Source organism: Spea bombifrons, chromosome 1 (assembly GCF_027358695.1).
Source record: "Spea bombifrons isolate aSpeBom1 chromosome 1, aSpeBom1.2.pri, whole genome shotgun sequence".
Taxonomy (NCBI): Eukaryota; Metazoa; Chordata; class Amphibia; order Anura; family Pelobatidae; genus Spea; species Spea bombifrons.
This window is the reverse complement of record NC_071087.1, coordinates 14,543,675-14,559,694: the sequence shown is the minus strand read 5'-3', so window position 1 is coordinate 14,559,694 and position 16,020 is coordinate 14,543,675. Positions and strand designations below refer to the sequence as shown.

At 36.6% G+C, this 16,020-nt stretch overlaps 1 protein-coding gene across 1 annotated transcript; it reads left to right on the top strand.

Moving 5' to 3' along the window:
- The first annotated feature begins 5,753 nt into the window (after positions 1–5,753).
- ZBTB49 (zinc finger and BTB domain containing 49) lies at positions 5,754–14,831 on the top strand. Its single transcript, XM_053458274.1, has 7 exons — positions 5,754–5,991; positions 9,441–10,489; positions 11,164–11,210; positions 11,984–12,057; positions 12,746–12,828; positions 13,073–13,234; positions 14,046–14,831. Exons 1-7 carry the CDS (start codon positions 5,840–5,842, stop codon positions 14,690–14,692), a joined length of 2,214 nt encoding a protein of 737 aa, XP_053314249.1. The 5' UTR covers positions 5,754–5,839; the 3' UTR covers positions 14,693–14,831.
- Positions 14,832–16,020: the final 1,189 nt, after the last annotated feature.

The window sequence follows — 16,020 nt, the reverse complement described above, 5'->3', positions numbered from 1 at the left end:
TTACACTGATTCAAATATACACTTGAAGCGGAGAATACTAAATATTCAGTTAATAGGGATAAAACATTTTAGGGTCACATATATTATATCCATATGAAAAACCGCACGGAATTTTTACCCTAAATAAATTATTTACTAGATTCTGACTTTTTTTAAAGTAGTGCAGAGATATGTACGCTAAAACTATATAAGAAATAGTACGAATTTCTAGTTTAAATATTTTAGGGGGGTACACTAGACTTTATTTTTTTTTTTTTTTTTTCTCTCTCTTTCTACATCACACTTTACTATTGTTAATGTATTACTAACTCATATCTATATACATATACACTTGCATACCACTAGGTGTTTTTTTTTTTTTTTTTTTTTTTTTTTTTTTAAATATATATTTGAAATAGAGAATATTAAATTTCCAGTCAAAAAGGCTGGAATTAAGTGACACTAAACTTAAAATCACTGTAGGGACACATTTGTTATATTTTATTATATATTCACATTATAATGCTACGGAATTTTTTCTCCTAAATTAATTATTCACTAGATTCTGATTTGTTTAAAGTAATGCAGAGATATACACGCTAAAATTATATGAGAAATAGGATGAATTTAAATATTTAGGACCCCACTGTCTTAAATATATATTTGAAATAGAGAATATTAAATTCTCTGGAATTAAGTGTCACCAAACTTAAAATTACTGTAGGGTCATACTCGCCATTTTTATAATTTAGACACTGTCACTAGAATTAAAAATACAAGAGCAAATTTTTTTTTTTTTTTTTTAATAAAGTAGTATTATAATAAATATACTCCTTTAGAGTTACTTTGGTTTATATCACTACATATGTAATGGGGAATATAACTATACAATTTACGCCAGTTAAGTGGGGTTATTAAAGGCCCTTAAACTTAAATTAACGCAGGGACATACATGTTATATTCATACAAGAAATAATATGACACTTTCGCTTAAATACTTTGGGGGAATATACCTTTTTTTTTTTTTTTTTTTTTCTCCTGGTCCACACGTTGAGTAAGGGATATTTACAATCAAAAGTAGAGGCTCCTACCGTACAAAATTCCGCCTACTGCGCTTTAAACGCAGAGCACCTTAGTTTCTTTCCAAATACAATGGTTAGGAAAGAACTTAGATGGAGCTTTTGCTCCAAATTTTATGTTTTTTGTCTGGTACAACACTCCCTTTCTCGCGATAGGGAGTCTATACCAGGAGTATTGTCTTGCTTATATAAAATTCTTAAATTGGGAAGGGGAACGAGGAGAGAATTAGTTAATAAATGGCTATAAGAGTTATGTCTCTCAATGCCCAAGGGCTAAATTCAACGCGAAAAAGAGGCCTACTTTACGACACATTAATAAAAAATAATATCCAAGTGGCCTTCCTTCAAGAGACCCATTGGAAAAAGTCAGAGAAACAATCATGGGGGGGTAAGAAATTCCCATTAATAATCCAGGCCTCTTTAACGGAAAAAAAAAAGAGGGGTGTAGCCATTGTTTTTGCGGAAAATTTACAAATAAACATTCTAGGTCAGGATTTAGACCCTGAGGGTCGCTTTATTATCCTTGTTTGCAAAATAGAACATGCTATATTTACCTTTATTAATGTATATCTCCCAAATAAAAACCCCATTCTGCTCTTTCAAAAAATTATAGATAGAGCTGAAAAGATTCAAAAAGGTTGTGTATTAATAGCGGGAGATTTCAACTGTATAATGGATCCGATTCTAGACAAAAAAATTCCTAATGATGGTTTAGTAGATAAAAACCTAGTTAAACAAGCCAAAAAATTGACAACTATTTGTAAAAAAGGAGATCTTTTCGATATTTGGCGTACTCTCCATCCATATACAAAAGATTATTCACATCTGTCTCGAGTATATGGATCTTATTCTAGGATCGACCTTTGCCTGGGCTGTGCTTCTATGATAAGGAGAGTTAAGAAAGCGTCTCTAATAGAGAATACATGGTCAGATCATAGTTTTAATGTTATAGAGATTGGTAATAGAATAGTAGGTGCGACTTCATGGAAGTTAAATGACTTTATCTTAAAAAATAAAGAAAATAGAGAATATTTATTAAGAATGTCAGATTTTTTCTTTAAAGAAAATATGACTCCTGATTTAGATTCGGCTACAATCTGGCTTTCTTATAAAGCAGTAATGAGAGGATATCTTATCAAAATAAGTAAACAAGATAAAAGAAATAGGGACTTGGATTTGTCTGATTTATATATGAATTACTTTAAACTGACTTTCAGTAATAAAATCGCTCCTAAAGTAGATAATTTAAAAGCAATCAAGGAGATAAAACAAAAAATAAACATTAAATTAGAAGATAAGATTATAAAAGCTATTCATAATTTAAAATTAAAAAATTACTATAAGGGGAATAAAGCAGATAAGATCTTGACCAAAAAACTCAAAAATAAAAGATCAGCGAGTAAAATATCAAAAATCATTGAAGGAGATAAAATATTCTTATCCCCGGAGGATATTGGCCAAGCATTTAATAATTATTATAGCGACGTTTATAATCTAAGTAAAGGAGTTTCAGTAAGAGAAATTGATGAATATCTTAAAGAAATAAAAATTCCAAGAATATCAGATCTTCAAAGAGATACTATAAATCAACCAATAACTATAAAAGAATTGACAAAAGCAATAGACCATTTAGAAAATCAAAAAACTCCCGGTCCCGACGGATTTGGTAATAGCTTTTATAAAATCTTTAAAGATTCCTTCTCACCATGTCTTTTGTCGACTTTTAATGAAATAGCATTAAGCTCTAAAACGCCTGCCGAATTCTTTCACGCTAATATTTTACCGATATTAAAACCTGAAAAAGATCCTACTAATATAAGAAATTATAGACCAATTTCTTTAATTAATGTGGATATAAAATTATATGCATCTATACTAGCAGCACACCTTAAACTAATAATACCCTCTATAATCCATACCGATCAGATTGGGTTTGTATCGAACAGATCGTCTTGTAATCACACAAGAAGAATGTTTGATATTATAGAACAATCAGAAAATTCGAGTATACCCCTCCTAAGTCTATCTTTAGACGCCGAAAAGGCGTTTGATCGCGTTGGATGGGGATATTTAAACACAACATTAAAAGCCTTTGGATTCGAAGGTTGGTTTTATGAGGCAATTAAAACATTATACTCTTCCCCCATGGCAAGAACTATCGGCCCAAATATATGTTCTAATTGGTTTAATCTAACCAACGGTACAAGACAAGGATGCCCACTTTCTCCTTTATTATATTTAATTTCGATAGAACCTTTAGCAATAAAAATAAGAAATAACACAGATATAAAAGGTTTTGTAACCAGTAAAAGAGAATTAAAAATCTCTCTATATGCGGACGATATTTTAGTTACTCTTACCCAACCCCTTACATCTCTGCACCACTTAATGAATGAAATTAATAGATATAGCCTGATTTCAAACTATAAATTAAATGAGAATAAAACAATAGCTCAAAGTAAAAATATTGCTTTAGATTCACAAATAACTTTAGAGAAAAAATATAAATTTAAATGGACTAATAAAGAGTTTAGTTATCTGGGAATTCGGATAGCTGCAAAACCGGAAAATCAAGTAGAGATAAATTTTATGCCTTTATATAAACAATCAAATAAATTTTTAAGAGAGTGGAGATATCTTGACATATCATGGTGGGGCAGAGTTAACACGATTAACTATTATATATTGCCAAAATGGGCATATCTCTTCAAAATGTTACCATACAAAATACCAAGACCGTGGTTAGATATGGTCCAATCATTATTTGATACATACATTTGGAGAGGGAAGAGACCAAGAATAGCTAAATCGATTCTCTCTAAGAAAACCAAGCAAGGCGGATTAAATTACCCTAACATACATTGGATATATCAAGCCAATATAATTGCCCATGTAAGTTTCTTACAAATAGAACAAAATAAAGAAGAACCTTGGTATATGATCGAATCTGATGCTATTTCTAAAAATGACCTAGAATATTTACTATGGACGAACAATTTAAAATCTAACACCGATCTAATAAATTTAAAATCTATGACTTTAACTCAAACTTTATTAGAATGGAATATAATAAAAAAAAGAATAGGTTTACATAATAAAGTCATAAAAACAGTACACATAAAAACTTTACATTACATTATTGAGGACTTTACATTAGATCGATGTTCAATTCTAAATACTTTAACCTTCTCTGACATAATGACAAATAATGAGATCTGTCTATTTTCAGACTTGGTTGAAAGGATACAACTCTCTAATAAAGATATGTTCCAATATCTACGTATTATAAGTTTTCTGAGAAAACACTTACTGTCTACTAGCCCTCTGAACAATTTTCTTGAGGTTATCTTTTCCCATAAAAAAATAAATAAACTTGTGACTAAATGTAATGAATTAATGAGATTAAGCAACAAAACTTCTACACCTACAAGTTTAAAATCCTGGGAAAATGATTTAAATTTAAAAATACCTCTAAAAGAATGGAATACAGCTGCCTACCAAATAAATAAGGTAGTTCATTGTTTAAACTTAGTAGAAAATCAATATAAATTATTATATAGATGGTATTTAACCCCCCAAAAATTAAATAAAATGTATCCTCATGTGGCCCCTAATTGTTGGAGATGCGGTGATCAAGACGGCTCTTTTCTACATATGTGGTGGCTTTGCAAATTAGTTTCTCCAATTTGGAAATATGCCTTTGAATTGTTTTATCAATTATCGAATATAAAAGTCGATAGGGACCCCAAGACTGCGTTGCTCCTTTTAAATATAGCACATATACCAAAAGAAAAAAGACCGCTAGTGATACACTGCCTAGCAGCTGCAAAAATAATAATAGCTAGAAATTGGAAATCTACTGAGTTGTTTCATATGGACCACTACTTATCTCAGCTGATCCATCAACTCAATATGGAAAAGGACATTAGCTGGTCTTTCGATATAACGGGTAGAACTACATGGACTTACCTTAATTGGCTAAAAAAAGCCCAGGACATTGCGAGACAAAAATAAAAAAATAAAAACCCAATAATTAATATAATGGAAATAATTCTCTTCTCTCCTCTGAGGTTCCTCCCCAATGTTTATTTGAAACAATATATTTATATGTTTATATCTGCGTCTGTCTATATGTATGTCGATTATATATTAGACTCCGAATGTCTTTAAAATAGTGGTATATTTATGAATTTTCTGTCTGTATACTTTATACTTTTCTAATAAAAAAAAAAAAAAAAAAAAAAAGGCATATCATGGGGCACAGTGGCATTAAGAGGGTTAAAAGGCATATCATGGGGCACAGTGGCATATAGGGGGTATAAGGCATTTCTGGGGCACAGTGGCATATAGGGGGTATAAGGCATTTCTGGGGCAGAGTGGCAAGCCTAGGGGCAGATGTGCATAACTGGGGGGGGGGGGCAGGTTGCAAAAAAAGGAAATAAAAAAAATAGTTTACATGAATTCATATTTACTGGTAAAACTTTTTCCTATAGGGTAGTCTTATATTCAGGCTTTTTCTTTTTTTCATAAATGAATTCAGATTTTGGGGGGTCATCTTATAATCAGGGTCGTCTTATAATTGAGCAAATACGGTAGTAAGAGACAATACCAAGGACTGAATAAGGTCTGCGTCACTACATCAGGAAAAACAGAAACAGTTTAGATGGGCTTTTCTGATTCTATGTTTCTAACCCATTCCACCCACGCTATGCACCTGCTTCTTACCATCGTCGTAAGCATGTTCTCTCTTTTTGTACAGGCTTCCGAAATGCTTATCGAGTATGGACCGTGCCGCCAGTCATAGCTGCCACCTTCTACAACAGCTCCATGAGCAGCGGATCCAAGGACTGCTCTGTGACTGCATGCTCGTGGTAAAGGGCGTCTGCTTTAAAGCGCACAAGAACGTGTTGGCTGCCTTCAGCCAGTACTTTAGGTACGAGGCACACAACATAGTCTATTGTTAGGTGTCAATTGATGAATCTTATTTGTCTGATGTAGCCCTGATGCCTAAGATGTTTACTGTAGGTTTTATTTAAATTGCATGTCATTTAAAAGACAAAAATAAAATTAAGCAACATCCAAAACTGTAATTAAAGGTCTGCTTACAATGGATATACTGTAAGCTATAAGAAAGCTATAGATGGTAATTCAGTAATACATCTTTCTTCTGCCTGCTTCGTCACTCTCACTTTTCTACATGGAATTGGTTTGAAGTCTTGAGCCTTCAGTTTTTTTATATATCTTTAGATCCAGTTTTCTAGGAACAAAAGCAAGCAGTTTTGAGAATAATGAAACCACCTTTAATTCTGATAATGAACACCTTTAATTCTTCTATACAGACCAGATACTGAGTCTTGGTCAGCGACTAAAAAGATGGACTGCTGTCCGGCGTGAGATCTGATTAGACTTAATCCATAAACCAAGAACATCTTGTGATTCTTTAATTGAACCTAATCAGATTTATTCCTTAATTTTTTTAATTTTTTTTAAATCCACCTTCTTGCTGACACCATGTATTTTAACCCCTTAACGACAATCCCCGTACATGTACGGGGTTGCCGTGCAACGTGTTAACGACAATGCCCGTACAATAACTGCCGTTAAATAACTGCATCGCCGCGATCGCTGCGTTTTCGCCGCGATCGGTGGCTTTGCAGCGTCCACGGAAGCCTCACAAGTGAAGAAAAATGGCCGCCGCCGCACCGATCATCAAAGATCGCGGCGGCGCCCGGCTAAAACTGCTTAGGAAGCGATCGGAATCGCTTCCTAAGCATAAACTGTGTTGCTGACATGCCTCAGTATCGAGGCATGTAGCAACACAACCCCCCCGACCCCCAATCGCCTTGTGATTGCTCCGAGGAGCAACCACAAGTGCCATCCTGTGAATGACGTTGCCGTCATTCACAGGATGGCATTAACAATAGATCTTAGTTCACAGAGGGTCTATCCAGACCCTCTTGAGAACTCTCGAGCTCCTCCTGCAGGTTGAATGCAGGTACTGCATCCAACCATGCAAGGTCAATGGAGCCCAGCTCACTAATGAGAGCGACCAGTAATAAAAAAAAAAATTAAAAAAAAAAAAAATTGGTCAAAAATGTTTAAAAAAAATTAAAAAAATATGGTAACATGTAAAAATCCCCACTGTCACCAAAAAAAAAAAAAAAAAAGTTTTTAATAAGCAAGTCCTAAATTTCTTTATCTTTACAAAAATTCCAGCATGGAAAGAGTTAAAATATTGGCATTACAAATGCCCATAGGGTGTCTAGTATTAAAAAATATATGAGTTGATGGGGTAAATTGAATTGGCTGGGTTCAAAGATGTCCCAAATATGGGACATGGGGCAGATGTCTAAATGGCAAAAAAATACACACCTCACAAAGGCGGCATTTTACCTCCCAAATAACCCAACAAACCCATGCATGGGGGGGTATCACTGCGCTCAGGAGATGTTACTGAACACATATTGGGGGGTTGTTTGACACGGACATATACCAGGAGCGATACATTTATACCTGAAGTACAACATGTGTGAAAAAAATACAAAAACAATTTACTACCATAAAGTTTCACAAAGGGTGGTGGTAAAATTAGTGCATGGAAAGGGTTAAAATACCAGCATTTCAGATACCTTGGGGTGTCTAGTTCTTAAAAATATATGACTTGATGGGGTAAATTGCATTGGCCGGCTTCAAAGATACCCGAAATGGCACATGGGGGGAAGAATTACCAGATTTGGAAAAAAAGGTTTTGAAATGGCAAAACGCTACCTGTACTTATTGCCCCATAACGTGCAGAAAAAAGCAAAAAAACATAAAAACATTGGGTATTTCTAAACTCAGGACAAATAGTAGAATCTATTTAGCAGGTTTTTTCATTAGTTTTTGCAGATGAGTAAAAGTTTTCTGTTTAAAAAGTGAGAAAAAGTAATTTTTTTAACAAAAAATCCCCATATTTTATCATTTTTTTATAGTAAATTAGATGATATGATAAAATGAATGGTATCTAAAGAAAGCCCTGTTTGTCCTGGAAAAAACAATATATAATATGTGTGGGAGCACAAAATGAGAAAGAAGAAAATCACAGCTAAACAGTAACACTGAAAAACGTTAAAAGAGCCATTGTCCCGCAATATACTACGAGTAATAACCCCTATTGTCCTTAAGGGGTTAAGGAATAATGTTACATTTGTCCATTTCTGTGTGTGTGTATATATATATATATATATCTCAAAACACTCAGTAAGAGAAGTGCGATCTTATTGAAGGAAACCTCTCTGGTTCATGTTTTTTCTCCCGTTAATGTGGGAAGTGTTTCTTATTATTAACGAGTTGTCGAAGGAATTAATTAGAAGGACTTGTAGGCATATTTACATTGATACACTATAGAGCACGCCATTTGTTTTGGGGAATGTCATGACTTTTCGCAAACATATATTTACAGTTCATTGCCCTAAATAAATGTATATAATGGGGATTGCAGATAAAAAAAATGTCTATTTATTAGAAAACCACTGTATGCGTATACCTCAGGGAGCAGCCAGTTGACTGGATATTAATGATTATTATTTAATAAAAAGTTATTTGTTCTCCTTTATTGCCGGGTAGAGGCTGGATAACAGTGTCGGGAATTAATTTACAAGTGTTCCGACACCTTTGGCCATCTAAGCATCCATAAGTTAATTGACCTTTTTATACCTGATGTCTCCAAAACAATAACACTCGCTATTCTCAAAGATCCAACTGTCCACTCTTATTCTGCTATCAGACCCTGACATTTGTTTCACGTGCAAAGAATGAACGTTCTGTTGAGCTCTAAAGTTTTATAGGATCGCAGTGCTCTCTGGTGGCATTATATGCAGCGCGGCACATCTGTATACTGTCAATTAGATGGTCAGGCCCACCAGCCATATTGAGCCGATCCTGTCCTTTAGTGAGCAGCCACCGGCGCGATAAACATACCGTACGAATGTGTAGTATGTGGCCCCTCACGTGTTATGTCTAGGCCACTCGCTTTAATCTGCCAGGATCAGTATTGCAAAGATCAAATGTGATTTGAAAGAGCTACCTAATGACAAGGAGACAATAGCTGACGTGTGTACATTTGCTAGCGAAGTATATATAATGGAAGCTAAATTCCATATCTTATAAAGTGACATGTGTTTCTTTAAATATGTTTTTGTAATAAATATACTTTTAGCATTTTCCAATAAATAATTCTAAAGAGGAATTTATTCTCTCCATCATATAGGCCAACCCGTGCTGTAGTACCTTGTGTATTTTTTTAATAAAAACATATCACTGATATGAACCATGAAATGTAGGTCTATAGGTCACCTGAATGAGCGTATTGTACATTGTTCTGTATCTTGATTCTTTCCGCAGGTCTTTATTCCAGAATGCTTCAAGCCAGAAAAACGACGTCTTTCATTTGGATATTAAAAATATTGGAGGAATAGGGCAGATTTTGGACTTTATGTATACCTCGCACCTTGACTTGAATAATGATAATGTACAAGCTATGCTGGACATTGCGCAATGTCTCCAAGTACAGAATGTCCTCGGCATGTGTTACAGCTTCCTGAAGCTGAATTCTGCTGTTGACCAAGTAGCTACAATACCATGTAGCAAGTCTGTGCCGGTTCCAGACGCTTACCCGGAATACACAACTTCCATTCTCAACGAGCAAGTCAGCGTTCCATTATTAACAGAAACGGTAACGGAAGAGAGACCCTCCCAGGCACCTCCACCCGATAAGATCAACGTCCCTTCAAATGGCGCGCCAAAATCTACCTCTGCCCCTTTAAACGATAAGGAAACTCACTTGAAACAGTTAAATCAACCGTACAAATTACGGGACTTTTACAGTAAAATGTTTTACAAGGAAAACGCGGATAAAGCAGCGCAACAATCCGCAACGTTAAATCCGTGTACAGACGTTCACACGATTGAATCCCAGCCGTGGGCATTAAATAATTCCGTATCTATACTTGCTCCGTCTGATTCTTTGCCGCTACAACCTTTGCCTGCATTCTCACACACGTTTGTTTCGAGCCAGGATCCAGAAAGATCACCTTTACAGTTCCCCAGCGAAATGCGTCTTAAAAAAGCAATCCACTCGAAAAGATTAAACTTCCTGAGGTCTCAGAAGGCAGCCAAAGAGTCCACAGAACCCGCCGGCGTCTTGCAGAACACGGCAGAGGAAGCTGTGCTCGCCAGCGAGAAGGAACCCGACGAAGCCTGCGGCTCATATTTAGAGAAAGAAGCAGATGTGGAGATCTTTGAGAAGCTGGGTCAGGCGATGGAGGACCGACCTGGGAGTCCTTCTTCTATAGAAGAACAAGATGTCTCAAACAGACACTGTGTGTGCGATATTTGCGGAAAGAGTTTCAAGCACCCGAGTAACCTGGAGTTACACAAACGGTCTCACACAGGTACAGAGAGGTGAATGTTTCATGTGTGGATCACATATTATCTTTAATCTATATAGTGCAAACAATTTTCACAGCGCTTCTTACAATACATATATCTATGTGGTATGACAAGACGAGAATTGACAGACTAAGACAAACCGATACATTAGGCGGAGAGAGTCCTGCTCGCAAGCTTACAATCTTGACATGGCTTAGTGCAATTACACATAAGGGGATCATTTGTTGTCTCACATACATGCCAAAAATCTAAATGTGAAAATTGCATCTTAGGTTTTAGAAGGTTTAACCTTGGCTTTGACTTGCCAGGTCTAGTTAGAGGACAAACCCAAAGTAATGGAAAAAGAACAGACTTCTGATGAGGTAAAATAGTCACTTTTAGACCAAATATGTGTATCTCACTGGAAAAGGTAGAGCAAGAACGTTCTATCGGCAGTTTAGAATAAAATGGTCTTCATGATGCCAGAAGTCCCTTAGGTGGCAGGTCCACGCTGTGCTCGTTTGTCAGTTTAAATGGTTGGGCTTTGGATAGGTTCATGCCGTGTCCGGTATCTCCCAACTGGATGTCTCATTATCATCACTGTAGTAGACCAAAGATACATAACCCTAGCTGTTGGCGGGTGTTCACTAAGGTTGGCATAAACCTGTTGGACTAAATATCCTCTTTTCCCATCCAGGTGAGAAACCCTTTGAATGTAGCGTTTGTGGGAAACACTTTTCACAGGTGGGTTCATTGTTTTTAATCATTTATTTATTTTTTATACATTGCTTTGTGCTGCTTCACTCTTTGGATTCCTAAACATTTAAAGAGCCCATCTTGTTCCTTGCCAACATCAGATGTCCCTGTTCCCTCAAGGCTCCCCCAGCTACAATGAACCACCGAGAGCCTTCACCATACCTATTTTCTCTGTGGTGATGGGTAACATCTTAATAACGATGAGAATAGGAACCAATGATCTGTGCCACCGGCCACACTCTTTCCATCCGGACACAGCACGTAATGTGAGGGAGACACTGACTGACATCTTTGCCTTGGGGGGGGTCTTGGTCCCTTCACTTACCACCCATGAGATAGGAGCCACCCCTGCAGGAGAGATTGGTAAAAAGAAGGGCTATTTTTGAAGAAACTATAGGATCTTATGCCGAGGAAACCAGACATGACTGAGATAGCTAGGAGATTACTGCTGAGGTAGGAGTTTGGATAAGGAATTTATGAACTCTAAATAGGAGTGATAAGGTATATCTTGAAGGACAGGGTTGTTAAATCACTTAAATAAACATAAATGTTTATTTTTACTTTACTTTATAGTGAATATCCTGACCTATATTTGCTTTTTCATCTTGTTCACATGGTGTTTGAAGGGTGCGTGTACAATGTCTCTCCACTAGGGGGCGCTGATTGCTTGCTAGTCGTTTTCTATCCTGACATGGCCAGGCTTGCTGTCATGAAATGTTTTCAGTTCCCGAGTATGTGATATGGATCTCTTATTTTTTCAGGCTGGAAACCTTCAAACTCATTTACGCCGGCACTCTGGTGAGAAGCCGTATATCTGTGAGATTTGTGGGAAAAGGTGCGTATGGGTTTTCATTATCTGGATTATATAGAATATAGATCGCTTCATATCAAGTGTCCATCAGGAGACTGGGAAAGGGTATACCTAAAGTTTTAATGTAAGCACAAAATGTTTTATCTGCTTTTAGATAAAGTAGATCCTTTAAATCCGTTAGATTCTAATGGTGTTCCTATACTACAACTGTCATGAGATAAGAATAACCAACTATAAGTGATCATTGGCAACATACACTATACTTTTTTTACTATAGCTAAAATATATTCGTAAAACTAATTCTCAGTGCAAGTCTCACTGGTTGTGTCTTTGTTTTATATCATATATACTCCGCTGCCACAATGTGATCTAAAACACAACATATCTCGCGTTACAACACTTTGTGTACGGGTTGTAAGCTGCATGGATGCAGTCTTTGCAATGTAGTTCTACAAAGTTGGCGTATTTAATGTATTCCTTTTGACTTTTATAAGTATTCTTTGTTCAGGAGGCTGCCTGGTGTGACCGTTGCATTGTTTTTTGTATTGGCTACTTAAAATGGAGATTAACCACAATGAATACTCTTAATGCAGCGTAGACTTGCAATATAATATACATTACATCCGCTGCATTATACACTACATTGACTCTGTCTCTCTATCCGCATTGTATTGAAGCTATTGCTAGAACTAAATCCTTTACTATGTTACAGATTCGCAGTCTCTGGGGACGTCCAGCGCCATATTGTAATCCACACCGGAGAGAAGCCTCACTTATGCGATATCTGCGGAAGAGGTACTTGTTCCGTCTGAAGGCATCGCCTGCCAGACACGGCCTCCTTCACAGCTGTTCTTCTTTAATCAGCAGCTTCCTCACACGGTCCTCTGATTCCAAACTTCTGATGCATGTTTAAAATCACGGAACGGAGTGAACTGAGCTACAAAGACGATTACGTTCTCGTGGGACCCAAGTACATAAAGAGAAATGTGTGGCATGTTTTTTAATCATTTTTTTCCCTTTTTCTTTTGCCTGATGGTAGGTTTTAGTAACGTCAGCAACTTGAAGGAGCACGAAAAGACTCATGCAGCCGATAAAATGTACACGTGTGACGAGTGCGGGAAATCCTTCAACATGAATAGGAAACTGATCAAGCACAGAATCAGGCACACGGGGGAGAAACCTTACACCTGCCTCACATGTGGTAAGCACATCTGTTCCAGGATCATAAGGGTTAACAGAGTTTATTTGAATACCATATATATATATTCTATACGTTATTGTGTATCACAGCAGGTGGCGCAGTCTGAAAATTACAATATATTCTCAGCAACTAGAAATCTTAGAGTATCTTCTTATCAGATGTTCTGATTTATTGTCTTATTCTGATTTAGAAGATTTTGTTTTTGTTCCGTTAATGCACAAGTTAATAGAGAATCGGGCAACGTGGAGCTGGCCTGTGAATATGGTGTTTGCCAATGACCCCCAAAAACTGCAGAGTGCATTCATTCCCCAAATCTTACACAGTAATGGAATATAAATATTATTTCTTAGCAGATATGATCTGTGTTATGGCAGTAATATTTTATATGGAACCTTTATATGGAACCTTTGCATTCTATATACAGACACACGTCCACAATCTGCAGCTCCCTGATCATTTGATTTATGTCACTGATTGGCTGCTTGAAGTAGCCAATCAGTGGCAGGAATGCTCTCCCATTGAAATCAGTGGGACCCCTTACTACGCACAATGGCTAAATGCATACTACGTGTCAACTAGCAAGGGGGGGAAGGGGCAAATGCATACGGGGGCTTCTGAGAATTTCTCCCCATGCATTTGCAAAGGGGGCAGTACATATATTTAAAGAGACCTCTCAGCTCTTGTTTGCATTAAAGTGCTGTTGTCTTGAGTGTCCCTTTAAATAGTTTCCACATTATTATAAATAAGATTTAACATTACTTTTTGCCTTGCTTTTTACTTTTTATTTACTTATTTATTTTCTCGTCGTTAGGAAAAAAATTTGGTGACTCGGGAGATTTGCGAAGACACATCCGAAGTCATACAGGAGAAAAGCCCTACACGTGTGACGTCTGCAACAAAAGTTTCTCTCGCTCTGCAGTCCTTAGACGCCATAAGACCATGCACTGCCGAGCCGGGGAAGACAGGCAGAATACAACAGAAGAATTCTCAAACGCAGAAAAATCGTCCGACCCGGACAAGTCACACAAAGCAGTTCCATTGCCGCAGGACATATCTGCATGTTTTGTGCCCAGCAACTCGGTAGGAAATACAAGAACGGAATTCACAGGAAACACATCAGATTCTTACTGTAAATTGCAAACGACTGTTCATGAATTCACTGGACCAGACAAAATGACCGTGGACCAAGTGAAAACCTCCAAACCTCATCTGGCAGACTCCTCTCATAGCTACACATTTTCTGAAGTAGAGGTGCCGGTCGCAGATGAAGCTCTGGCCTCGGACATATCTATGATTCGACCCTCCTTAGTCACTTTGGAGAATAACTGCAACGAACCTTTATCTAACCGTGTTTCATCTACCGTGTACCGGACTTCTGAAGGTCCTTTTTTTTCCGGTATGACGCTCTGGGGATTGGCTATGAAGACCTTACAAAGCGAAAATGACGTGGAGCAGTAATAATAACCCATAAAATGTTTTGTTTGTAAGACAGAAGATTGCTGTGAAAGGACTTTATTTAAATTTGCAATCATTTGCAGATTTTACATTGATGCCATGTTGAAACTGTTGTTTTTGTAAATTAAATTTAAAAAAATCACTCTTTTTTTTTTTTTTTTGGTGCAGTATTGCAAATTTTTTCCATGGTGTCCAGAGTTTAAGTATTATATTTCTCAGGTGATTCATTTGTATAATATTTTATGTCTATTAGGACCTGATTTAAATTAAGTGACAGTTTGTAAGTGCATATTTCCACAATGAAACCTCAGAAAATGTAATGCTAATAACTAGAATTTTATTTTTATACATAAATAAACTGGGAGTCAGAGATTAGGCATTTACACCAATAATGCACATCCAATCCTATAAAAGCAATGCTGCAAAATGACTCAAAATGTCAATTCACAAAATTAATAGACGATCTGGAATATATAGATACATTTTTACTCTATCTTTTAAACTACTTAAACATTTGTATCATCAGCCCTATTTTCATGTTAAATCTAGCCCGTTCAGTGCATGTTATTGCATGCAAACCAGAAAATAGTATGGATTTGTACCAAGTTAGTCATGGAAAGAAAAATAAGAAAATTTTGTGAAGATGATTTAACTTTATTATTTGCTTTAGAGTGCAAGCTTTTCAGACCTAGGGCTTCTTTTTTAGGTATATTAGAAAATGAGACATCTGTCTTTTGACTCATCCAGCAGTTGCTACCAGTAATGAAAGCAGTGGTGTTCTCACACGTCCTCCGTACAGTAAGATTCTAGTCGATGTAAGGATGCTGCTACACCCGCGGGTGCTTAGTTATCTCATGTACGCCCTCGAAACACTAATACTTTGCTAGCATGCATGCAGTTGGCTTCTGCTTTACCCACTGATTAAGTTCATGCAGAAAGTGTATGTGCTAATGGTTCCTGATTTCAGTAAAGACAGCTGGGGAGAAGTGAAATGAGACTAATAACTAAACAATGCATGCCCCCGTTTGGACGCAGTAAAATGCAGCGACGTCCGTGCGAAATAGACTCCCAACATGTAATAAAATGCAAAATAGTCTTTAACTTCAAACCAGAGATCATAATTCCGGTTTGATGTGCAGTTTATTATTTCAGACAACTCGTTATTATTATAACGTTATTATTATTAGTTCAGACAAATTCGGTTATTGGGTTTTTGGGGAGGGGGGGTTCAGTTTGGATCAGAAAAACTCAAATGCATGTCGTTTGTATCCTTTCCAGGTCACTGATCGGATCGTACCTTGTAAGTATGAAAAACATAATTAACCTGTGTC

Excerpts from the sequence above, each read along its gene's own strand:
- ZBTB49 (XM_053458274.1), top strand. The coding sequence starts at position 5,840 with ATGGACCGTGCCGCCAGTCATAGCTGCCACCTTCTACAACAGCTCCAT. Across the intron at positions 5,992-9,440 it reads GCCTTCAGCCAGTACTTTAG|GTCTTTATTCCAGAATGCTT; the intron begins GTACGAGGCACA and ends TTCTTTCCGCAG. Across the intron at positions 11,211-11,983 it reads GTGGGAAACACTTTTCACAG|GCTGGAAACCTTCAAACTCA; the intron begins GTGGGTTCATTG and ends TTATTTTTTCAG.